A 24,909-nucleotide genomic window follows, 5' to 3' on the forward strand; every position below is an offset into this window, starting at 1 on the left:
TTCTTCATCTGAAAACTATCCCTATCCTTTGATCATTTGTCAATTGGGGAATGGCTTGTATTCTTAAAATTTGATGTTCTTTATAGATTTGAGAAATGAGACCTTTTTTTTCTTTATGGGATTTTAATTTTATTTTTAATTTTATTTAATTAAGAAAAATTTTCCCTGGTTACATGATTCTTGTTCTTTCCCTTCCCCCCCTTCCCCCTCCTATAGCTGATGCACAATTCCACTGGGTTTTACATGTGTCATTGATCAGAACCTATTTCCATATTATTGATATTTACACTAGGGTGATCGATTAGAGTCTGCATCCCCAATCATATCCCCATCGACCCATGTGATCAAGCAATTGTTTTTCTTCTGTGTTTCTGTCCCCTCAGTTCTTTCTCTGGACATGGACAGCATTCTTTCTCCTAAGTCCTTCAGAAATGTCCTGGATCATTTCATTACTGCTAGTAGAGAAGTTCATTACATTCGATTGTATCACAGTGTATCCGGCTCTGTGTATAAAGTTCTCCTGGTTCTGTTCCTTTCACTCTGCATCAATTCCTCAAGGTCTTTCCAGTTCACATGGAATTCCTCCAGTTTATCATTCCTTTGAGCACAATAATATTCCATCACCAGCAGATACCACAATTTGTTCAGCCATTCCCCCATCGAAGGGCATTCCCTTTTTTTCTAATTTTTTGCCACCACAAAGTGTGGCTCTAAATATTTTTGTACAAGTCTTTTTCCTTATTTTCTCTTTAGGGTATAAACCCAGGAATGATGTGGCTGGATCAAAGGGCAGGCAGTCTTTTAAAGTCCTTTGGGCATGGTTCCAAATGCCATCCAGAATGGTTGGATCCATTCATAACTCTACCAGCAATGCATTAATGTCCCTGTTTTGCCACATCTCCAACATTTATTACTTTCCTTTGCTGTCATGTTAGATAATCTGCTAGGTGTGAGGTGGTACCTCAGAGTTGTTTTGATTTGCATTTCTCTAATTATAAGAGATTTAGAACACTTTTTCATGTTCTTATTCATAGTTTTGATTTCTTTATCTGAAAATTGCCTATTCATGTTCCTTGCCCATTTATCAATTGGGGAATGGCTTGATTTTTTTTTTATACAATTGATTTAGCTCCTTATATATTTGAGTAATTAGACCTTTGTCAGAGGTTTTTGTTATAAAAATTTTTTCCCAATTTGTTGTTTCCCTTCTAATTTTGGTTGCATTGGTTTTGTTTGTACGACAGCTTTTTAATGAGACCTTTTTCAGAGAAATGTTATAAAATTTTTCCTCAGTTTATTGTTTATCTTTTAATCTTGGTTACATTGATTTTGTTTGTATAAACCCCTTTTAAATTTAATGTAGTCAAAATTATTCATTTTAAGAATTACAGCATTCTCTCTCTCTCTTTTTTGGTTTGTAAATTCTTCCTTTCTCCATAAATCTGCCAGGTAAAACTATTCTGTGTTCCCCCAGTTTATTAATGCTATCACCTTTCATGTCTAAATCATATACCCTCTTTGACCTTATCTTGGTATATAAGGTATATGGAGGATATTGGTCTCTACCTAGTTTCTGCCATTCTGTTTTCAAGTTTTCCTCAAATAGTGAGTTCTTATCCCAAAAGCTTTGGGTTTATCAAATAGTATATTGCTAAGGTCATTTATCCCTAATCTATTCCATTGATCCACCCTTCTCTTTCTTAGCCAGTGCCAGATTGTTTTGATAATGACTATTTTATAGTACAGTTTGAGATCTGGTACTGCTAGACCACCATCCTTCACATTTTTTTTTCATTGTTTTCCCTTGATATTCTTGATCTTTTGTTCTTTCAGATGAGTTTTGTTATTATTTTTGCTAGTTCTATAAAATACTTTTTTGGTTGTTTGATTGGTGTGGCATTGAGTAAGTAAATTAATTTAGGTAGAAGTGTCATTTTTATTCTATTAGCTCGGCCTACCCATGAGCAATTAATATTTTTCCAGTTGTTTAGATCTTATATTTGTGTGAAAAGCGTTTTGTAATTGTATTCATATAATTCCTGTGTTTGTAGATTCCCAGGTATTTTATATTGTCTAGAATTATTTTAAATGAGCATTTCTCTTTCTAACTCTTGCTGCTGAATTTCGTTGGAATTTTTAGAAATACTGATCGTTTATAAAGTGAGTTTATCTTGTATCCTGCAACTTTACTTAAGTTATTAATTATTTCAACTAGTTTTTTTTTGATTCTCTTAAGTATATCATCATATCACCTCCAAAGAGTGATAGTGTGGTTTCCCCATTGCCTACTTTAACTCCTTCAATTTCTTTTTCTTCTCTAATTGCCAATAAAATATTAATTAATAGTGGTGATAATGGACATCCTGGCTTCACCCCTGATCTTCTTGGGAAGGCTTATCCCCATTGCAGATGAGACTTGCTAATAGTTTTAGGTAGATACGACTTACCATTTTATGGAAAGGCCCATTTATTCCGGTGCTTTCTAGTGTTTTGAATAGGAAAGGGTGTTGTATTTTGTTGAAGGCTTTTTCTGCATCTATTGAGATAATCATGTGATTTCTGTTAGTTTGGTTATTGATATGGTCAATTATATGGATGGTTTTCCTAATATTAAACCAGCCTTGCATTCCTGGTATAAATCCCACCTGGTCATAGTGATAAAAGTCGTATATATCTAAGTTCATTCCTTAATGTGAGATTTTTAAATAAAACAAACAACGTTTTCACATTATTTGTAGGAGCTAAAAACGTAAATGATTTTTGTGGCTTTATCTTGGGTCTGGGAATTGAATTAGACTCATATTTTCTCATAATCAATAATAATTATACTGATATTTGGTCGGTAATTATAACTGTACGTTAATGAGCCTGATTTGTGATGAATTTGGAATTTTTGTTTGTCTCCGCCAGGCACCTGATTTTTATGTACAGATGAAATGGGAATTCACTAGTTGGGGTAAGTGGCTACATGGTTTGAATTTATTATTAGTCTTTGTCCAAATTTAAGCCCAGCCTCTGAAACTTATTGCTGGAGCTAGGAAAATAGCTGCATGCTGGAATAACTTTGCTTTAGGAAAGAGATGCTTCTCCCAAATTGTAGGTAAGGTGGATTTTTAAAAGTAAATCATTAATAAAGACAAGTTTTTCTAAATATTTGATCATTGTTATTCAGAGATGCTTTTTCCTATTTCTAATTATCTCCTAACTCCGTAGCTTTGTTTCTCTGACCTCTTTAGCCCCCTGGCCCTTCTGCCTCCTCATGTGCTAATGATTTGTAAACCCTTAAAAATAGTAGGAGCTATTCATGGGATCACATCATATCCTTTCACAAAGCAAACAACATTTTTACAATGTGAGTAACCCCTCGTGTCCACTGATTGGGAGAACTTGGGAAACCTGGAAAAACACAGATTTAATAAGAAGCCTTTACTGTCTGACGCAGTGAACTTTGTGGGAAGGTTTGGACTGGCTGGAAGTGGATGGCCAGGACACTCAGGCAGGCAGGAAGGATGGAACATAACCTTGTATCCTGACTGTAAGAAGGCAGGAAATGTGATCAGGGTAAGTGGTAGGAGAGCGACCCATGGAGAGCTCCTTTGAGGCAGTGTAGAGCCAGCTCTGCCTCATCCCAAAGAGCTGTAAGCAAGAGGGCGCAGTCTGTCATGGAGCGTCCCTTCTGGGCGCTTCACTCCCTTTACAATCTGTCTCAGCCTGCTTTTCCAGACTTTGATAATCTATCATTCCCCCTTGCACACCCTTTGGGCCAGCCAGAGTGGCCTGCCCAGAAGCCCCGGGATGGTACCCGAGTTCAGTGCAGCCTCAAGTACCTACCAGCTGTGTGATCCTGGGCAAATCCTGTAACCTCTGTTTGCCTCAGTTTCCTTCCCTGTAAGGTGGCGATAATAATGTCACCTACCTTCTGGGGTGGGTGTGAAGATCAAGTGACATATTTGTTATAACACTTATAGTATATATAGTATATAACACATATAGTAGGCACTTAATAAATGCTCATTTCCTCCCTTCTCTTCACCCCCCCCTCCCCTCCTTGCTTGCATGTGTTTCCCTTTCCTGGACACCTTTCAGAATCCTTAGCTTCCTTAAACCTCTGTAGTGGTATGTCCCACATGAGGCCTTTTCTAGCCCCCAGACCTCTCAACTACTAGCAGTTCACCTTCTCCCTCAAGATTCCTCTGTGTGTGTGTGTGTGTGTGTGTGTGTGTGAGAGAGAGAGAGAGAGAGAGAGAGAGAGAGATCTCTTTTGACCATTTGTTTCCCCAGCCATTGCACTGTGCCATGCATGTGGTGGGAGCCTGATAAATATAAATACTGATTGGGGGATTGGTCTTCCCCAGACTGAAGATGACGTGTGCCTCCCCCAAACTTCTGGTTCTACTGCATGGACACTATATTTCTCCTCCTTTACTATTCAAATCAAGATTTCTTGCCATTTAGGTGTTTTCCTTTTGTCTTTGATGGGTTTTATTAGTTGGGAATATTCTCTTTTGCAGTGCCATTGGTTTCTAGGATATGTCCCAATGATGTCTGTCGCATTTGGAAAAGTGGGGCCAAACTCCGAGTTGATATCACATTATTGGGCTTTGAAAACATGAGCTGGATAAGAGGAAGGCGTAGTTTTATTTTTAAGGGAGAGGGTAAGTGACTCGATACTTTTTTCATTCACCAAATGGGCTCATTTAAGCCTTAGAAAAAATGCTTCTAAAGTCATGTTGCATTTATTTGGATACATACAGGTTGCTGTGACACAATCGCTTCTCAGATTGATTTTTGGTTAAAAAAAAAAAAACAAACAAACAAACAAAAAACAACCACCCCAGAACCATTTCATTATTGCCTGATGTTTGTTAGGTTTTCTGGGTATCTGGCTTGTCTCTCTAATCAGACTATGTACTTCTTGAGGGTAGGAACCGTCTCTTCTGATTCTTGGCATCCCCCAGCTTTAGCATGACGCCTAGTGTGGGAGGCTCACTTAATCTCTGATCCTCAGTTTTGGAGAGAGGAAGATCAAGACCATCCAAAGCCACTGGAAACTTAGTACTTGATTTTAAGCATCTTTTTAAAGATCCGACTGAAAGGTGATTTGGATATTCACTCCAAGCACAGTTTTTTAAAGGAATTTCCTGCTCCTGTGAGGGGGTTGGACTCTATGCAATCATCTGCATTTACTTCCCCTGATTCTGTAGTGCTAAGGTGGCTCAAAAGCTTGTCCAGCACAAGGGGAAGCCAGTCAAAGAGAATCTGTGTTGGGGTAATTTATTATTTTTTTATTTTTTATAATTTTTTAAAAAATAAACCCTTATCTTACCTCTTAGAATCAATACTGTGTATTGGCTCCAAGGCAGACAAGTGGAAAGGGCTGGGCAATGGGGGTTAAGTGACTTGCCCAGGGTCACACAGCTGGGAAGTGTCTGAGGCCAGATTTGAACCTAGAACCTCCCGTCTCTAGGCCTGGCTCTCAATCCACTGAGCCACCCACTAACCAGTGTTAGGGTAATTTAAAACTGAATGGTTTCATCTTATAAAGTGGGATCTGGGAGGAGCCAATTGAAGGAAAATGAATCTTAATATCTAGTGGGGTTTTCTTCTTTCTGTCACACTTAGTTATCCTTCTGTCTCATGTCAATAGATAGCTGGGCCGAATTGATGGAAGTTAACCATGATGACAAAGTCGTCACAACCGAACACTTCGATCTCTCTCAAGAGATGGAACGCCTCACTTTGGATTCCATGAAGCCTAAAGGGAGGGAAGTAGAAAGACGCCTCACATCTCCGGTCATTAATACCAGCCTTGAGACTAGAAATATTGCTTTTGAAAGGTATTAATTTAAGCTCTGTAGTTTAATGACTAATCCCTTTACTGCTCCCCTAAAGTGCCACTTAGGCATTACTGAAAATGATGACTGTAGGGGGGTATTTATAATTTGACATGATGAATATCGGTGGGTTTTAAGCCAACCTTGACTCTAACAAAGTGTAAATCACAGATGACACCCAGGGTGGCACCTGATTTTTTATAGTTCATGAGTGAGAAGTCTTTTGAGGAAAGTGTGTCGCTGTCTGCTTTTATGTGCCCCTTCTGACGGGTCTTTGTGAGATCCGGGTACATTTGAAATCTTAGAGACCTTCCCCACCTGCAGCCTGGGCCACACGTGAGTGGTGTCTTCTGCATTGTGTCAAAATGGTGTTGAATGTAATTATTAATCCAGTACCATTTCAGTACAGACAGGTGTGGGGTTCTTTTCGCCAGCCTTATCGTGCTAGAGTTAGTCTCTGGGAGTTGGTTTTTTGAGTCTCCTGTGCCTCAGTTTCCCAAAATAACTACTGCTGATTGACTTCTGGGTTTCTTTCATTAATCTAGGAGAGTCGCATAAAAGATGGGCCTCAACGATGATTTCTCCTATGCACTTTAGCCTGAGTATTTCTAGGAGAGAACTCAGTCAAGGGAGTTCAGGAGAGTCCTCTTGGTTTGCTTAGGACATCCCACCCATTTCGCTGGAAAGCAGAGTGGCACAGTCAGTGGCAGTTTAAGATGAGAATGAAAGCAGCTTTGAATCTATTCAGATTGTTTGTACCATTTTCTCTCTCTTTTTAATGCTTTTTCTTAACTCTTCTACTTTTATTCCATAAAGATTTTTTACATTATAGAAGGTTGAGCAAACTGGGAGGTTTCCGAAGATCACAGCAAGTTTAGAGCTGGAAGGGACCTTAGGGGTCATGTAGTCCAAGCCTGTTCTCTTACATGTGTGAAAAATACCGAGAACGGTAAAATGACTTGTCCTTGGTCACGCAGGGAGTCTGGTTTGGAACCTGGGTCTGCTGGTCCCATATCTAGTTTTTCTATTCTAGCATCCTGGCTTTCCCTGAGTGACCCTTGTGGAAGGCTCTGGGCTCAGATAGCTGATTGGAAGAGCCAGGGAAACCTTGTCTTCCTCTCCTCCTGTTGCACTGGGTTCCCTTTGTTCAGGAAAATGAGTTGCTTCATTCTTGTCTCGTCAGCAGTAGCTATCCCCGTATTGGTCTCCATTCTCTTTTTTGACCTGGTTTATATATAACACCTCTCATGTTTTAATGATTGTGAGCCTGGGAACGAACCTGGCCAAAAGTTCATGCGAACGACTGAGTCCCAGGGAAGTTTGGGGAGCGTCCCCGATGTCTCAGCATCCTCCTGGAGCTCAGATGTACAGGCCTCCTCCCTCCTGTGTAGGTAGTCCTGGGGCTGTTCTTGGCCCCGAGAGGAGTCTCTCCAGCTCCTTCGGAGGGCTCTTGGGAGGAATTCATGAAGATGAAACTGTCGGGGGAATGGCCTTCATGCTTATCCACACAAGGCCAGGCCTTTTTTTTTTTTTTAAATATTGCTGCTAAGTGTAGCATAGAGAGAAGTTGGTTATAGTTTGCTCTCAGGTAAAGATGGATGAAAAAGGTCAGTGCCTTCCAGTTCAGCTGAGATTTGGATGCACTTTGCAATTGTGTGGTCACAAAAGTGGCATAAAATTTACCCCTGCAACTGACTTTTACCAAGGAACAAATCGATAACATTGATTAACTGCATAAATCAAGCATTTAAGCACCTACTGTGTGCCGTGCCCAGCTAGATCCTCGTGATGCAAAGATACTAATAATCACCAAAGCTGCCCTCAGGTAGCTGACCAGCAGGTTGTTGGACAATTCCGTTTCACACACAGAAATACCTAGCGTGTTCCAGGATGAAAACCTTGATAGTCCCTGTCCTTAAGGAACTCCATTTAACAGGAGTTAGGTGTGTGCCTCATGCCTTCCAGTAGAAGATAAGGTAAGGTATGAGAGGGTAGAGGAGAGTCCCAAATTACTCTAGGGAGACTTGAGGGAGATCAACCTTGAAGTTGGGGAAGGAGAACCAGGGACTGTTCCACAGGAAGGGTTCAGAACTTTAGCTGACCTTTAGAGGAAGGAGAGGGAGTGCCTTCCAGCAGTGGGAGATGGCCACCTGACCAAGTAACCTCTTGGTTTTCTGAAGAGTCATTGAACAGCTACGACTTGGTGGGCCCAGTTAGTTTTGGATAGTTCTACTCATTTGGAATCTCTAGTGTTTATCAAACTTATAATGAGAAAAAAATTTTTTTCTCCCCTTCATTGATGGTTAATTTATGGTCATTTTTCTCCGTCTCTTCCTTCCAGTCTATCTCCATGGATTGGAGTCTTTCACAAAAAGATGAAGCCTCTTTTATGCCACAATTACAGGGAAAGTAGCAAAGTGTGCTAGTTTATTTGAGATGGACGTCTTCCAAAGTGTAGAGCAGCAGCTCTCAAGGAGAAGAAGTCATCTAGCTCCAATCAGTTTTCCCCTTGGAACTCTGGCCACTCTAGTTAGCAAGGGGTGGGAGGGAGGGAAGGTTCTAGTTTGGATGAAGTTTTCTAGCTTTAGAATTAGGGATAAGCTGGAATTGGGAGGAACATCTTACTTTGTAAGCCTCTGGGATTTTGTCCCTTTTTGGTCCTGATTAGTAGTCAGGGAAAGAGAAGCTGGACCCAGCCAGGTTCACCAGATTTAGGCAGTCCTGAGAAGATGAAGGATTTTGTTATGGAGGCTCTCGAAATCCTTGGAATGGAACCACAATCTATTGTCGAGAATATGTTGGAGTCCTGCTGAAAGGCAAGATGTAGCCTCTGGGATTTATTAGCTCCATAGCTTCTAAGTACCAGTTCCCTCTAGTCAGAGCAGAGGCTGGCTGGAAGGGAAATGTATTCCCAGGATTCCTTTTCTGGTGGGTATGAATGAGTGGGGACTACCATGGTTCACTGGAGGAAGGAAGGAGGGAAGATGACGTGGAAGGCAAAAGCTTAGAATTTCTTCTAAAACTGGATATCACTTATGTGGATTAAAACTTCCAGGGTAAATATAATCTAAAGAAGTTTAGAATGAATTAGGAAACGAGCAGATATTCTTCCTTTTCCCCTATATTTTTGTGACAGAATAAATCAGTGGTCTAGTGGAAGGAGACTGCATTTCAGAGGTCCCAAAAACTCTTTTTACTTTTGGTTCTTTCTTTCTGAACTGTAAACTCTCAGGCCTCAGGATTTATTATATTCCCTTTTGAGGCCTTCACTCTCCCTATTACTTCTTTCCTTTCCCCTGAGAGATGTGGGATAATTAGGTAGGGAGAAGATAACCTGCAGAGAAGCAATAAAAATAAAATCCCTTCCTTCTTGGTTCATGTTGGTTAAAGAGATATCTGATACAACAGGACTCCATTTCTTTATCTTTTGAGAAAAAAATTTATTTGAAAAACCCGTTACCTTCTGTCTTAGAGGCAATGCTAATTGTTGGTTCCAAAGTAGAAGAGTGGTAAGGGCTAGGCAGTGGGGGTTAAGTGACTTGCCCAGGGTCACATAGCTTAAAACTATCTGAGGCCAGTTTAGAAACCAGGACCTTTCATCCCCAGGCCTGGCATTCCGTCCTGTGAAGCCACCCCTTATCTCTTTTGACACATGTAATTTGGTAATGATTCTTTTAAATTACTCTGTAATGCCCTTATGGAAAAGGGAATTTAAATAAAAAACTAGGCAGTTTGAAAACCTAAATAAATGCCGGTTAGCTTTCCTTCTGATTTGGATAATTTGGTCCCTTTCCTTGGGCTCCTGCCGGCAATAATGGTCAGTTGATGACTGTTCCCACCCCTCATTGAGTCAGACGAGAACAGAATCCAGGCCGACCAGCACCCAAGAAAGGGAAACGTGGTCAACCATGAAGGAGGATGGGATGTCCTAGACCAGAGGACGGAGCCTAGCCATGGCTCCCGAGTGAAAGACTTGATCTCTTGGTTTATCAGGCCTCTTCCGCCATGTGTGCCATCATTTGGCAGGAATCAGTTGAGTTAAACGATTGGCTGCTTGGGCACTTTGCCCAATGCTCAGCTGCTGGTGCAATATTGAGATATGACAAATTGGAGTCAACTACTAAAACGCCCCTTTTACCAGCCGTCCCCCCGTGTGACTCACAGCCCATTGCCCAGCTCTCGTGGGTTCCAAGGTGGGCCCCCACAGTGCTGGAATTTCTTTTCCCTCCCTCCTCCTGCCCTCTTCTGAGCTCCTGACTGAGGAAAATGAGTGAGAGCCAGGGATGATGGGAGCTTCCTAACTCAGGGCTAACCTCATCTGGCCAGGTCTTTTGTGGCGGCCATCCTCGCTTCTTAGGAAGCAGAGGCCCACACCCAGCCATTCCCACCTCGCCAGGCTCCTGGAGAGAAGCCTAATGGATAAAGCTTTAAGACAGAGAAGGACTTCACACCCATTAGCCCACTGGACTCTCACCCCAGCTCTGAGAGGTAGAGGGTTCGAGCCTTATCTCAGGAGGTTGAAGTCCTTCGTCCAAAGTAAACACCAGAGCCACGATGGACTCCCAGGACAGTCCTGATCCTGACGTTGAGCCTTCTTCCCACTGTGCCCAACTGCCTCGGGCTAATGGGGCATGAAACGTGCTTCTGCCCAATATTCTCCGTGCCAGGGCAGAGGCACGTTGATTAGAAAGCATGGGTGGGAAGGGGTGTGTGTGACATTTTGCCTTCTTTTTGCTTGAGTGTAGACGACTGTGGTTTCCAAGGTTCCTAATTCGCATCTTTTGCTAAATTCAGCTGAAAAAAAAAAATGAAAAGACTTCAGGGGTAAATCTGAATGGCATGTTGTACCTGTAGCAATTTGTGGTGTTCACTTTTTATCAGAACTAAATCCGGATTCTGGGGCTGGAGGACAGATAAAGCAGAAGTTGTTAATGGTTACGAAGCAAAGGTAAAATGAACTCTTAAAATAAGATTTCCTATGGCTTTTGAGCTCCTGGGCAAATGACGGTTCTCTGCTAGGCTTTCCTGGCACTGCAACCCTCAGAATGATTGGGGTCTGGGGGAATGGCTCGAAATAGGAATTTCTCATGTGTCCCATCTTGGGAAGGACTCGAGTGATGGGAAAGAAAGAGAATGAGCAGAGACACTTGATGCAAATCCCAGAGCAGTCTTTTAGCCCCTAAAGAAAGGCTCCAAATTCAATACTGTTGCTCACCTGTGTTTATAAGGAATTTCCTTTTTAAAATAGTAATTGGCTTTCACTTGTTTGCTAAATTCTATTCACTCACAATGGGAAAGTTTCTACTATTTCAGTCAATATATCAGGAATTGGCTTTTTTGTAAAAAAAAGAAAAAAAAATCATTTACCCGAGATTCTGTACGCTGCTGATCCCTATCAGTACCGGCCTCCTGAGCTGGAGCCTAATGAAAGGCGAGACTCATAATGATGACTCCGGTTCGGGCACAGGAGATCCCGACATGCCTTCTGAACTCAAAGCGCTGGGTTCGGCCCAATGGCTTTGTGGTAGAGAATTCTTTGGGAAGTGGCCGCTCCCCAGGAGGATACAGATAGGACTCCAACAACCAGAATGTCTGCTTAACTGAAACATCCCATTCCCCACCCGTATTGGGGTTGGCTGAGTGTCATCCAGATAGTTAAAGAGCCCCCACAAGCCACTGTCATCTGCTCGTTTCCCTTCGCCTCGACGTAGGCTTAGAGAACCCCGTGTTCATGGCTGCTGTCTGCCCAGCAGATGGCCGCCTGGGCCAGACACCGTTAGAACCTCGTTCTGTTAAGCCCAATAGACACGACCGACCGATACGTTAAGAGAGTCGAAAGGGATACAACCAGGAAACCTCAGTCATTGTTCATTTGAAATGGGTGAAATGTTCCAGTGAGAGAAGAAGCGTAGGGGGAAACCAGTGCCAGTAGGATGGTGAATGGACCTTCCGGAATGTCCCCGGATTTCTCAGCTATGTGATCCTAGCCGGGGGGCCCCAAAGGTGGAGTTGTGGTCACCACTTCCTGTTCAGAATTGCTGTTCTTGGTTTGTTTTTAAAGGTCTCATGTTCACGTTCTGGCTTTCTTTGGCTAACTGTTCCCTTTTTTTGGCCCCTTCCCCAAGGTGTACTCGGTAAACAATGTAAGTGTGATAACCAAAATTCGAACAGAACATTTGACTGAGGACGAGAAAAAGAGATACAAAGGTAACTTTGGGGTGGGGGGGTGAGCATGAATGACAACCTGGCGTTACATTGTGTGGTCTGGAGAGTTGCTGAGTAAAGAGACTAGCAAGGCTACATCTTCCTGTATTCATGAACAGGAGAATGACCTGTCTTAAGGGCTGTTGTTGGCATTGGCCCCTCTTCAAACCAGCCATGGGACCTCCGTTACATTTTGTGAAGGATGATTGTTAGAATAGACTAATTTTGGGGGCAGCTGGGTAGCTCAGTGGATGGAGAGTCAGGCCTAGAGACGGGAGGTCCTAGGTTCAAATCTGGCCTCAGACACTTCCTAACTGTGTGACCCTGGGCAAGTCACTTGACCCCCATTGCCTACCCTTACCATTCTTCTGCCTTAGAACCAATATTCAATATTGACTCCAAGACGGAAGGTGAGGGTTTAAAAAAAAAAATAAAAGAATAGACTAATTCTTAGAAAGGCGGTCAAGGTATTTGAATGTGTTTATCATTGGGATACTTAAGCTGAGAAATAATAAGGGAAGAATTCCAAGGCAAACTATTGCTGTGCAGGAGAGTTATTTCTCCCGTCACGAGTGCTGGAAATTCGATGCCACGTTTCCTAAGGAAACATTTTATTCATAAAAAATTCATAATTTAGCAACACATTTATAATAATAAACATTATTAAAATTAAATATTTAAAACCGCAAAATTATTTAAAAGTATAAACTATTTGTATATTATTTACATATTATCTGTATTGTATATTATGTTATTCCTGTTACATATTGTTATTATATATAATATATATTCCATACCTATTATTTTTAGCTTGCTTTTGGATGCTTCAATTAAAAAAAATTGCCTACTCTTACCACTTTTTGGCTTTAAAAACTTTTGCTATTCCTTTTGCTTTTGACAAAACCAGAATATCAGAGCTGGAAGAAACCTTAATTTTCCTATTATATTAAACTGCTCAAGTTAAAAAATGACAACAAGAAAGCAAAGTCAAACTCTACGTTACAGTTTTTAAACAGTGATGCCTTTGAACAGAATAATAGTAAACCGTGTCTCATTTGCTTCCACTTGGGAGGGTTCGTTAGGGATTTTGTACAATATGTAGCCTTAAATCGGTTTTCCAAGTGTTACCCAGTTTTAGAAAAGAGAAACCCAAACCTGTAATGGCCTCATTTTTTTCTTTAGCTTCAGGCCTTCTTTTTTATCTCTCAGAGTAAAAGTCTGAGAGACTTGTAGATATTAAATACCTTAAAAGTTCATAAGATTTAAAGCTGAAAGAAATCTTAGAAATCATTTCCTCCTCCCAAGTCCCCTATTTTAAAGATGGGGAAGGTAAGTCTCAGAGCATCCAGTTATACTGTTAAGTTATAGTGGAGTCAGAATCGGAACCCGGGTCTCCTTGGTTCTTCCATGTGAGAAGATCCATATTCCTGAGTAGTCCTTAGTTAATATGTTAACAAGCATTTATTAAGAGCCAGCCATGGGGAGCAGCTAGATCTGGCCCAGTGGATAGAGAGCCAGGCCTAGAGATGGGAGGTCCTGGTTCAAATTTGACCATAGATACTTCCTAGCTGGGTGACCCTGGACAAGTCACCTAACCCCCATTGCCTAGTCCTTACTGCTCTTCTGCCTTAGAACCAAGCTGCAGTATTGATTCTAAGACAGAAGGTAAAGGTTTAAAAAAAGAGAGCTGGTGATGTGTCTGGCCCTGGGCTTGGTGCTGTGGATACAAAGATGAGAAATAAAGCAAGAGCCCTGTTAGCAGGGAGCTTCCCCTTCTGATGGGGCCTTGTTGGGGGACGCCTCTATGGGCAAAGGCGCCTCCGCTCTCTCTGCGTGCCAGGGAGGGCGTCTTCCCTCCGAGCCTCTCGGCTCTGCTCCAGCAGACATGGCAGCACGCTACAGTTCAGTCTCTTCCTACGTTTTGTGTCCTAGTCAGTATTCCTCTGCCCGGGTCAGCACACCAGAGGCTTTCTTGCCGGGTGAGCCCGGCTGGCGCACAGCACTGCGACTTACAGTCCATATTTTTCCCTCCACAGCTGATAGAAATCCCTTGGAGTCTTTGCTGGGTACTGTGGAACACCAGTTCGGTGCTCAGGGGGTAAGTACGTACAGTGGGCATTCCCAGACCCTTGGGGTAAATCAGGGGGCTCCTTTGGAAGGGCTTGAGGCCCCAGAGAGGAGAGAGGTCAGGCCCTTTCTGGCTTTAAAGAGGAAATGGGGGGGCAGCTGGGTAGCTCAGTGGATGGAGAGTCAGGCCTAGAGACAGGAGGTTCTAGGTTCAAATCCGACCTCAGACACTTCCCAGCTGTGTGACCCTGGCCAAGTCACTTGACTCCCATTGCCCACCCTTACCACTCTTCTGCCTTGAAGCCAATATACAGTATTGACTCCAAGACGGAAGGTGAGGGTTTAAAAAAAAAAAAAAAGAGGAAATGGGTGTATTTTCCTTTTTACAGGTGATTAGAAATAAGAGCATGGAAAGGTCAGAGAGAGGATTATGGGAGAGCATTTGGAATTGTGGAGGCTTTTGTGTTGCTACAGAAGATGAATGTCAACCTCTGGGAAGGGATTCCTTTTTGTTGAAGAGAAGCAGCCCTTTGCTCTCAGGTGTGCTTCAAGAAAGCATTGAGGAGGGGTAGCTAGGTGTCACAGTGGATAGAGTCAGGCCTGGAGTTAGGGGGACCTGAGTTCAAATTTGGCCTTAAATACCTCTAGCTGTGTGACCCTGGGCAAGTCACTCAACTCCAGTTGCCTAACTCTTGCTGCTCTTCTGTCTTAGAATTGTTCTAAGATAAAAAGTGAGGCTTTAAAAAAAAGCCTTCATGGAATGGAGAAGATGAAGTATATTCTATTTTTTATTTAAAAAAAAAAAAAAAAAAAGGAAGCCATTAGACTCGTTAGGATGAGTGGCGAATGCTTTTGTGAATTGTGCCCGTGTTTTGCATAGGAACTTAGACTACTTTCCACACTAAAGATGTCAGACAGCAGAATCTCCCCGTGAAGTCCGTGGGCCTGATCTCTACGAAGCTCCGATTTCCGGGGCAGAATGGGCTGGGTGGGAGGGCCGTGTGTGTAATGCTGTCCTGGGCCCATTTTGCAGGACCTCACTACTGAGTGCGCAACAGCAAATAACCCCACGGCCATCACGCCTGAGGAATATTTCAACAAAGATTTTGATTTGAAGGACCGAGACATAGGACGACCGAAGGAGCTCACGATCAGAACCCAAAAGTAAGAGTCTGCTGCCAGGGACCGATGAGCCGGGGCTGCTTCCTTCTCGCTTCCTCTTTTCTTCTCTTGGATGCTTGTTTCAGTTTTGATGCATTTCCTCTTTTCGCCCTCTAACAGAAAGTCCCCCGATCTTCCTGGCTCCAGCCCTAGAGTAGGCGGATCACTCTCCCTGGAAAAACCCGGGAACCAGACCCTGCCTGGTCCTTGGGGCATTCTTCCGCTCTGTAAAACGTGGAGAGGTTCTTGCTTGTGAGCCGCGGTCCATTCGAGGGGGTGGCCGTCTCCGTCCCCTCTTAGTCATTCCTTTAAGAAGCTCATTCTCGTCAAATTTCTATGGGATTCTTCTTCTGCCACGTGACCAGTGTGGAAATGTGCTTTGTGTGATTGCACCTGTGTAACCTGGACTCACTTGTTTCTCCTCTGGGGCAGCAGGGAGGGGAGAGAAAGGATCTCAAACTCAGAATTTTAGAAAATGTGTTAAAATTGTTATTACAAATAATCGGGGAAAAACCATATTAATCTCAAAATAAAATCGCTAGGCCTGCAGTCAGACCACTCTCACGGACTGCTGCAATATAGACATCTTCCACTGCCCCTGCTCCGGCGGCCCAGATTCTAGCCCAGGTGTCAGGCCCGAGATCCTTAGACGTGATTTCTGAATATCGAGATGCTTTGGGTAGAGAAGACACTTAAGAGTCGTGTTCAGAATGGAATGACTTGTTTTGTGTGTGTGAAGCCATGACGTGGTGACATCAGCCTGTCGTCTCTGGGGATTCTCACTTTCCTTGTTAGCCACAGAATGAAAGAATGAAAAAGCTGTGTGCAACGTGGCCCGCGAGGGGTGCAGGGGATGGAGGGTCAAGCCTGGAGGCAGGAAGACCCGTGTTCAGTTTTGGCCTCAGACACTTCCTAGCTGTGTGACCCTGGGCAAGGTTTGCCTCAGTTTCCTCATCTGTCAGATAAGCTGGAGAAGGAAAAGGGAAACAACCCTGATATCTTTGCCAAGAAAACCCAGATGTGACAAAGGAATGAATGACAACAAAGACAATGTGCAAGCTCTGGGCGAAATAGGATGCCCAAGAGCCGTGGGAGAGACCCTTGGCCTCCGGGATTCCCGCTCCGATCGAGGGGCAGACAGCCCATAGGTGTGGCTATGTCCTTGGGCGACGGTGGTGGTGGGTGGGGAGGACGGCGATGACCCAGGGTCTCTGTTGCAGGTTTAAAGCCATGCTCTGGATGTGTGAGGAGTTCCCCTTGTCTCTGGTGGAGCAGGTCATTCCCATCATTGACCTGATGGCCAGAACCAGCGCCCATTTTGCTAGACTGAGAGATTTCATCACTCTGGAGTTCCCGCCTGGATTTCCTGTCAAAATCGGTACGTTCCTTCTCTGGACGTGGCTCCCCCGAGCTCTTCTGTAAACTAAAGTCAGCGTGTGCGTGCCAGGATTCCGGGGGAGGCAGAGGTGCCCAGGAGCCCCCTTGTTTGAAAGAAGGGTGCCCAGGGGACGGCCCTTGTCGTATGCTGGTCTCCTTGGCGCTGCGCCGTTGCGTCTTTCTGCTGTGGGCACCCTGGGGTAAAGGACACGCCAGCTGGTATGCCTCCACCACCCCTGGGGCCTCTCCCTGTCCCGTGACTCCTCTCTCCCGGCAGACGGACTCTTCAGAGACTTGTGGGCCGTTGCAGACAGCCTTATCTTCAGCGGGTTCCCTTGTGCCTGCCTGATAGATGCTTTTATTCTCCCAGTTTACAACATGTTCTCTGGTTCTTGGATTCTGTGTAGATCGAGTTTTGTGTGGAAACGAAGGCCGGTTGTTGGGGAAAATAAATCACTTACTTTTAAATGCCATCCAAGTCCCAGAGAAGATTTCATTCAGGTTATCAGGCTGATTCCATGGTGGTTTTCACGGGAACCCTGTTCAAATCAAACCTTACCATTCGATGCTCCCTTATAGAAAAGGGGCCAAGATCACATGGGGAAGCTCCGGCCTTGGTTTTTTCCCTGTACAGGTACAGTGGGAAGGTCCTTCAGAGATCGCCAGCCCACTTTGCTCATTTACCCAGACACCGGGAGACTTTCTTAGGTCACCCTGTGCCCGTTGGTGCTTTGGTGGCCCCAGCTCTGGAGACAGTGTTGGGTGGGGGGGTCTTCATAGGAAGCGTGGATGAAAGCGGCCCAAAGGATCAGAATTCAAGACATATCCAGGCATGAAATGTTTCTTAAAAACTGAATCTAGGGGGTAGCGGGGTGGTTCAGTGGATGGAGAGCCAGGCCTAGAGACAGGAGGTCCCAGGTTCAAATCTAGCTTCAGACACTTCCTAGCTGTGTGACCCTGGGCAAGTCACCTATCCCCCCATTACCTAGCCCTTAACTGCTCTCTTGCCATAGAACACAGGATTGATTCTAAGATGGAAGGTAGGAGTTTTATAAAAAGCCAAAATACCCAAATCTAAACCATGATCACTTTAAAAGGAAAAATAGACATTGTGTATTCTAACAAAAGCACATTTTTCCCCCCTTAGAAATTCCACTGTTCCATGTCTTGAATGCTCGGATTACATTTGGAAATGTCAATGGTTGCAGTACAGCTGAAGAGCCCAGCTCACAGAGCCTGGAAGGGGGTCACGCTGATCCAGGTAAGCAAGGACTCCTTTGACAGAGTAGGAGATCAAGGCTGAGGGGGTGAAGTGACCTACGTAGGATCACGCAGCCACTGAGAGTGCGGCAACATTTGACCTCAGATCTTCCTGACTTCTAGTCCAGCTTTATTCGTTATGCTGTGTTGCCTTTAAATATGAAGTAGTGAAAAATAGGTGGGGAATTTTTTTTCTCTTTTCGTGCAATTCCTAAAAGATCTATTTGAAATTAAATGGGAGCAGTGAGGTGGCCCAGGAGATAGAGAGCCAGGCCTGGAGACAGGAGGTCCTGGGTTCAAATCTGGCCTCAGACACTTCCCAGCTGTGTGACCCTGGGCAAGTCACTTGACCCCTCCATTGCCTACCCTTACCACTCTTCTGCCTTGGAGCCAATACACAGTATTGGTTCTAAGATGGAAGATAAAAAAAAGTCCCAAAGAAGTTAAATTAAATGATGAGAATCAGATCTGCTATATTTCAGAATGTGGATGAAGTCTTAAAATGTAGGAAAAGGACTCTTAAGACTCTGGAGCCTGCTTTAACCAGTCTGTCCAGGCATATTTCCTATAACTCCCCTTCCCATACTCTGTATCCCAGCTAAGCATTGTTATTTCCTGATTTCCCTTGCTTCCATCTCCCACCTCCATGCTTTTGCTTAGGACAGTGTTTATGTTTGGAATGTACTCCCTTCTCATCTCTGCCTGGGAGATTCTTTTTTCCCTCAAGGATCAGCTCTAGTGCCATGGCCTCCATAGAACCTTTCTTGGTTCACCTTCCCCCAAATATGTTCTTCCTCAGGTTTTCTTGCCCAGTCCTGTTCTCTCCTTGGCCCCATCCTGTTCCACTTCCTGGCAGCTGTGTTCTGTCCTTGCTCAGGGCATCATCAGCTCCTTGAGAGCCGCCTGTCGCTCATCCATCTCCGCAGGGAGAGCTGAGGGATCTGTTCTGTGGCTTCGGTGGTGTTCTCTCAGGAGCTCCTGCCATATTTGCTGACATTGGCTTCCTCTGCCTCGGTTTCTCTCCATCCAACCATCTAAGACTTTATTACTGAGTTTGGAAATAGGCCTTGTGCCCTGTTGAGTTCCTGTGCATGTGTGGGAATCCTGCTGGGAGAAAGCCTGAGTGATGTTGGGAGTCCGAGTCACCAGTCCCCCATCTGCAGTGGCTCCATTTGCTGCTGTGTCTTCATATTGGAAGCTGGGTTTGTGTGAGGGGCCTCTTGGTGGTCAGGTGGTTTTATTTATTTTTTAATCCTTACCTTTTGCCCCAGTAACAGTTCTAAAAGAGAAGAGTAATTGGGGCTAGCCAATTGGAGTTAAAGTGACTTGCCCAGGATCACACAGCCAGAAAATATGTGAGGCCAGATTTGAACCCAGGTCCTCCTGACTTAAGACTTTGCTCTTTATCTCTCATGCTACCTAGTTGCCTTGGTTAAGTGTTTTAAAGATTCCTTTGTATCTGGGAAAATGTTAATGCCCATTCACACTGACCCCAGGATCCAGCCTGGCTTTGAGAAATGAAAAGCCTAGCAAGCTTTTTATTCCCCTTTAGGAATTCCTTTCCCATCAGATGCTTGATTTGTAGTTCAGAGTTTTGTTCATCATGCTGGTAACCACCATAAATGAGCTTTATCATGTGACAGGCTTTAAGACCTGCCGTGTTCTTGTGCAGACCTAATGCCAGCCCTCAGTGAGTGAGTGAGTGAGGTAAGAAAGGGGGTGAAGAACGACTCACCCCGTCACTCACAGGATGTTTCCCTGGTGTCCGATTCTGTTGGGACAGGGAGTGGTAGGGAAGAGACTAAGACCTTCCGGAGATGAACAATTCTGTGTCCTTCCTCCAGAGCACCCCAAATTTTGGGCGGGCACCACGGATTGGTTCTTACAAGAGGATGTCGGCCTCATTTGGGTTTTTTGGTCACCATGATGGGTGAAGACTCTTGGTCAGGGGGTCATCTGTGGAGCTCATATAGCCACGAAACCATAAAAACTATTCTGTGTTGAGGGTCTTTGATTACTGAGGGACCACTGACTTCTCTTTTTGGTAACTGCTAGCCTGTCAATAAATAGAGACGCTCAGACCTTTTGAGCCTCAGTCTCTCATTACCACAGATTGATTGCTCCAGCCTCTTTGGACCGTCCGTGGGCTTTAAATGGAAGAGAGATGTGAGGGTAGCAGCAGTCTCACCACCTGCTCAGTGGCTGCGTCTTCTCTTGTGTTCCAGCTTCCCTCGTCTCTAACTTTGAGGTCGATCAATCGGTGTTTGAAATCCCTGAATCTTATCACATCCAAGACAACGGCAGAAACATGCACTTGCAGGATGAAGATTATGAAATCATGCAGTTTGCCATTCAACAGAGCCTGTTAGAATCCAGCCGGAGTCAGGTGAGTGGGGTTCCCGGCCTGGTGGCGTTGGGGCCAAAGTTATGGAAGCCTGGGCGCCCTTGGTTAGCAGACAGGGTCCCCGGGATCCCCCCGGAACGCAGCACGGGATCCCCCCGGAAGCTCCCACACCTTGAGCTCATTTTCATTCGTATTACAGGGATGTGTGTGCATCTCTCATCTCCCCTTTGGGGTCCTAACTTTTTTAAGGGAGTCCACCTCACTCAGCTTTGTGGTTTTCTCCTTCTCTGGCACCCTGTAGAGGCCGTTTACAAAAGCAGTGACCACTGGCCTCTAGCTGGACCTTTGCCTCCTGTCTTTCTTGAGCCCAGGATCACAGAGCGTCAGGGAGGTGGGATCTCAGTGGATGGTCCACAGCATCTCAAACCAGCTTATCCCAAACAGGACTGATTGTCTTTCCTTCCAAACTCACAGTCATCCTTCGGGTCCTCCCCTCTCTAGCCGGCATCTGCCACTTCTCATCGCCTGTGCCTCACATACCTCTCATCCCCCGTCTCCTGCCAGACGGCCCCCGTGGGTGCAGACGCTCCTCTCCTCACGCCCCAACTACGCCATAGAGTAGCCAGTGGGCTCCCGATGGCTGCTCCTAGCCAGCCTGTCCTCCGCTCAGCTGCCATCATGAGCTTTCTAAGCCCAGGCCTGACCATGTCACTGCTCTCCAGCCCAATGAGCTCTCGTGGCTCCCTGCTTTTCTGCAGGATCTAATAGGAAGTTCTCTGTTTGGCATTCAAAAGTCTTCCCAACCGGGCTCTTCTCTGGCCCCTCTAGCTTCCTGACTTCCTCACAGTGGGTGCCTCAAACAGCAGCCTCCCATCTCCCTTCTCCTTGCCTTTGCCCAGGCTGCCTCCCATCCTCCCCGGCCCTTTTCATGTCTCCCTCTTCACCTTCTTGCTTGTCTTACCCTTCTGCAGGAGTTTTCCCCCTGCCCCGAGCTGTTGCTACTTTTCCTTTCAAATCACTTCCACCAAATCTGGATCTCTGCCTTGTATGTTCCTTGTGTCCCCTATCCGGATGGCCATTCTCTGGCATCAGGCCCCGGGGGATTGGGCTTTCTTTGGATCCTCAGCCCTCACCATAGTGCATAGCACATAGGAAGTGCTTAAAAAGTGTTTGTTGACTGACCACTGAGGTTTTCCTCTGCCCCAGCCTGTGGCTGATTCCTTGCCTCAATTACTCTCTCCTACTTGTTTCTGTTTCTTTTTTTTTTTTTTAAGTTTTTATTTTGAATATTTTCTCCTAGTTACATATTTCATGTTCTTTCCCTCTCCCCCAACCCCCCGACCCCCCTTAGCCGACACACAATTCCACTGGGTTTTACATGCATCATTGATGAAGCCCTAATTCCATATTATTGATAGTTGGGCTAGAGTTATCGTTTAGTGTCTACATCCCCAATAATATCCCCATCAGCCCGTGTGTTCAAGTAATTCTTTTTCTTCTGTGTTTCTCCTCTCACAGTTCTTCCTCTGAATGTGGCTAGTTTTCTTTCTCATAAGTCCCTCAGCCTTGCTCTGGATCCTTGCATTGCTGCTAGTAGAGAAGTCCGTTATGTTCAATTGTACCACAGTGTATCCATCTCTGTGTACAACATTCTCCTGGTTCTGCTCCTTTCACTCTGCATCAATTCCTGGAGGACATTCCAGTTCACATGGAATTCCTCCAGTTTATCATTCCTTTGAGCACAATAGTATTCCATCACCAGCAGATACCACAGTTTGTTCAGCCATTCCCCAATCGAAGGACACCCCCTCATTTTCCAATGTTTTGCCACCACAAAGATCGCGGCTATAAATATTTTTGTACAAGTCTTTTTCCTTATGATCTCTTTGGGGTATAAACCAAGCAGTGCTATGGCTATTTGTTTCTCTGTTTCTAAATGTGTGTGTCTGTGTACATGTGTGTGAGTGTAGGTGAGCATGTCTGAGGGTATGCAAGTGTGTGTGTCTGAGTCAAATACTATGTACCAGGGCAGAAAAGTGGAGGGCAGCTCATTCTCAGCCTGAGATGAGTCACTTTACTGTGATTGCTCAATAAGGGGGTCATTAGTGGATTTGGTTTATCGTTGGTTCAGATGAAGCTCTTTCCCATCCATCACCAATCCATCTAACATATCATCTAGCTCAAGTCTATTTTTTTAAATGGCAATGGTCTGGAAGCAGCCAGATGGAGGATTGGGAGGGGCCTCTTATGGAGGGAGATTTTAGCTAAAACTTGAAGGAAGCCTTCAAAATTTGGGTGTCAAGATAAGGAAGGGGAGCATTGTAGGCACAGACAATAGACAGTGAGAAGGTCTGCCCTGAGAGCTGGAGCGGCACTGGGTGGTGGAGTATGTGAAGGAAGCCAGTGAGAAGTCTAGAGAAGGTGGAGAGCCCTGGCAGAGTAGTTAAGTTAGTTAGACCAGCTGTTAGCAGAGTCAGTTGTGTAGACAAGTGAAGGCAGGAGAATTCTCAGGGTCTGAGCAGGTTCTTCTTGGGGTGGAAGGCTTTCCCATGCTCATTACGAATTTTCTCCTGTTCTCTCCCATAGGAGAAGGATTGCCTGAGACATAGAGAGGGATGAGCTCTAGTTGAAGGCATTTCCTCATTCCTTTTACTCATAAGGTTTCTCTCCAGTATATAGCCCATCCTCTTCATTAAGGTCAGAATTGTGAATGGGATACTTCCCACATTTATTAGGCTGAGAAATGGTTGTTTTTTTTTTTTTTTGTTTGTTTTGTTTTGTTTTTTTGAGCAAATTTCTTTATGTATACTTGGGGCTGCAGTGAATCACACTAACTGGGGACACTTATCTCAAGAGATACTTTAACCTTCTCTCACATGTACAGGAAGTTTTTCTTTGGGTGATTCTCGTCTTCTTGGCATGCTCCCCGAGCCGAGAAGAACATGGCCAAGCTTCTCTGAACTGAAAGACACGGGTGCCACCTTTTGTGATGCTTCCAGGGATTATTCTCTTAAAGAAATACCTGGCCCTCTGGCCGGTTGCCTGGTTTCTGTCCGTTTCCAATCTGGGCATGTGTCTGCCTTGATGTCTCTCTTTGCCATCCAAGGTGCTTCCCCTTGCTTTAAAAGGGGAAGCAGTTCTGGCCAGGAGGCTGCAAGTCCAAGGCACCCCTGGTGGCCAGCTTTCTTGAGCATCGCCCTTGTCTAGCTTCCTCTGGGAAAAGCCCAGCAGTCCCCGTTCTTCTTGGATGGAGTCCACAGCTACTCCCTTGAGGGTCACTGACTCCTGGCCATGTGTCCCCTTTGACGTCTCTCCGTCCCCCAAGGTGCTTCCCCCTGCTTTAAGTGGGAGATCAGGTCTGGTCTGGAGGCTGCTCTGCTCTGTACTCTGAGACTCTTTGTATTGATCTGGAATTTACATTTTGCTTACTTCCAAACAGATTTGCAGTTATATGTAAAACCCAATATGATGTAAAATCACATAACGCAGTATGAGACCAGAGGCAAGACCATGTGAAAGGTGCCGGGGGCTTAGCTGTTGGCTGACCCTGGAGGGGAGCAAATGGCCCTAGTTGGGCCTTGGACTCGGCTCTCAGTTTCCAGCTGCTCATAAATAAAGTGGAGAACATATTTCATTGTAAAGTTTTTCATTTTTCTGATTTAAAAAAAAAAAAGATAAGCCCTACGGAGACAAACTTTTTCTTGGAAGAAGACTCGAGTAGGACATTATTTTAAGGGTCCGTGTATAAAGGCCATTAGGTCACCTGGTGAATGGTATTTTCATTGACTGTCTTAAAGAAGACAGAGAAGTGCTGTTTGAACACAGAGGATCTAGCAAGACCTAATGAATCATGGAAGGCCTTGGGGCAGTAGGAGGTGGCCACATGTTCTAGGCGCTCTGCTTTCTGAAGATCTCTTTGTAGCCGAGCGTTTAGACCCATGAGGGGCTCGAGGGCCGTAGGCCGCCATCACTTTGGAAGGTCCCTGAGTGATTTCTTTCACAAGTCTCTGCAATGCCAGTAGTTGGGGCCAGGGGGGGCCCGTCGCCACATGTGAGAGAGACAGAACCATTGATTGCCCCCTTGGGAAGGTGTAAGAACCGGCATAGTCTTATGCCATCGCCGGCCTGGGACGGGCGGCTGTCATACCCAGTTAGAGCCAATCTTTTTCTTTTTCTTTTTCCTTTTTTTTTTTTTTTTTTTTAAAATTTTGTAGCCTGAATTTTATTTCATAAACTGTTCTGTATTTTCAGTGATTTCTCAACACCAGAGCCAACATCTGTAACTCCAATCTGTTCTTGGCACAATTCTATATGACTGTGAATCCCGGAACGTCATGATCTTTGAAGAAACAAAATCATAATTACCCAAAGGACAATACAAAGATACTTGGTAGTTGTTACAGTCCACAACATAAGTATCGTTAAAGACATCACTGATCATACATAAGGGCAGGAAAGGGTGGATTGGTCCTATATCATTTTTTTATTTTTTTAACCCTTACCTTCCATCTTGGAGTCAATACTGTATATTAGTTCCAAGGCAGAAGAGTGGTAAAGGCTAGGCAATGGGGGTTAAGTGACTTGCCCAGGGTCACACAGCTGGGAAGTGTCTGAGGCCAGATTTGAACCCAGGACCTCCCATCTCTAGGCCTGGCCCTCAAT

The 24,909-nt window shown here is 44.7% G+C and overlaps 1 protein-coding gene across 1 annotated transcript in view; it reads left to right on the plus strand.

Annotated features, from left to right (window-relative positions):
• The window catches only part of ANKRD13A (ankyrin repeat domain 13A), a 43,021-nt gene that overhangs the window by 15,489 nt on the left and 2,623 nt on the right, over positions 1–24,909 (plus strand). Inside the window, exons 4-13 of the mRNA XM_044674081.1 lie at positions 2,911–2,956; positions 4,512–4,655; positions 5,648–5,837; positions 10,716–10,782; positions 11,960–12,041; positions 14,075–14,136; positions 15,139–15,269; positions 16,487–16,644; positions 17,791–17,904; positions 20,129–20,289. Of these exons, the coding sequence (XP_044530016.1) occupies positions 2,911–2,956; positions 4,512–4,655; positions 5,648–5,837; positions 10,716–10,782; positions 11,960–12,041; positions 14,075–14,136; positions 15,139–15,269; positions 16,487–16,644; positions 17,791–17,904; positions 20,129–20,289 (1,155 nt within the window). The remainder of the gene's footprint in view (positions 1–2,910; positions 2,957–4,511; positions 4,656–5,647; positions 5,838–10,715; positions 10,783–11,959; positions 12,042–14,074; positions 14,137–15,138; positions 15,270–16,486; positions 16,645–17,790; positions 17,905–20,128; positions 20,290–24,909) is intronic.

The sequence above is a fragment of the Gracilinanus agilis genome, chromosome 1 (genome assembly GCF_016433145.1).
Source record: "Gracilinanus agilis isolate LMUSP501 chromosome 1, AgileGrace, whole genome shotgun sequence".
NCBI classification, from domain to species: domain Eukaryota; kingdom Metazoa; phylum Chordata; class Mammalia; order Didelphimorphia; family Didelphidae; genus Gracilinanus; species Gracilinanus agilis.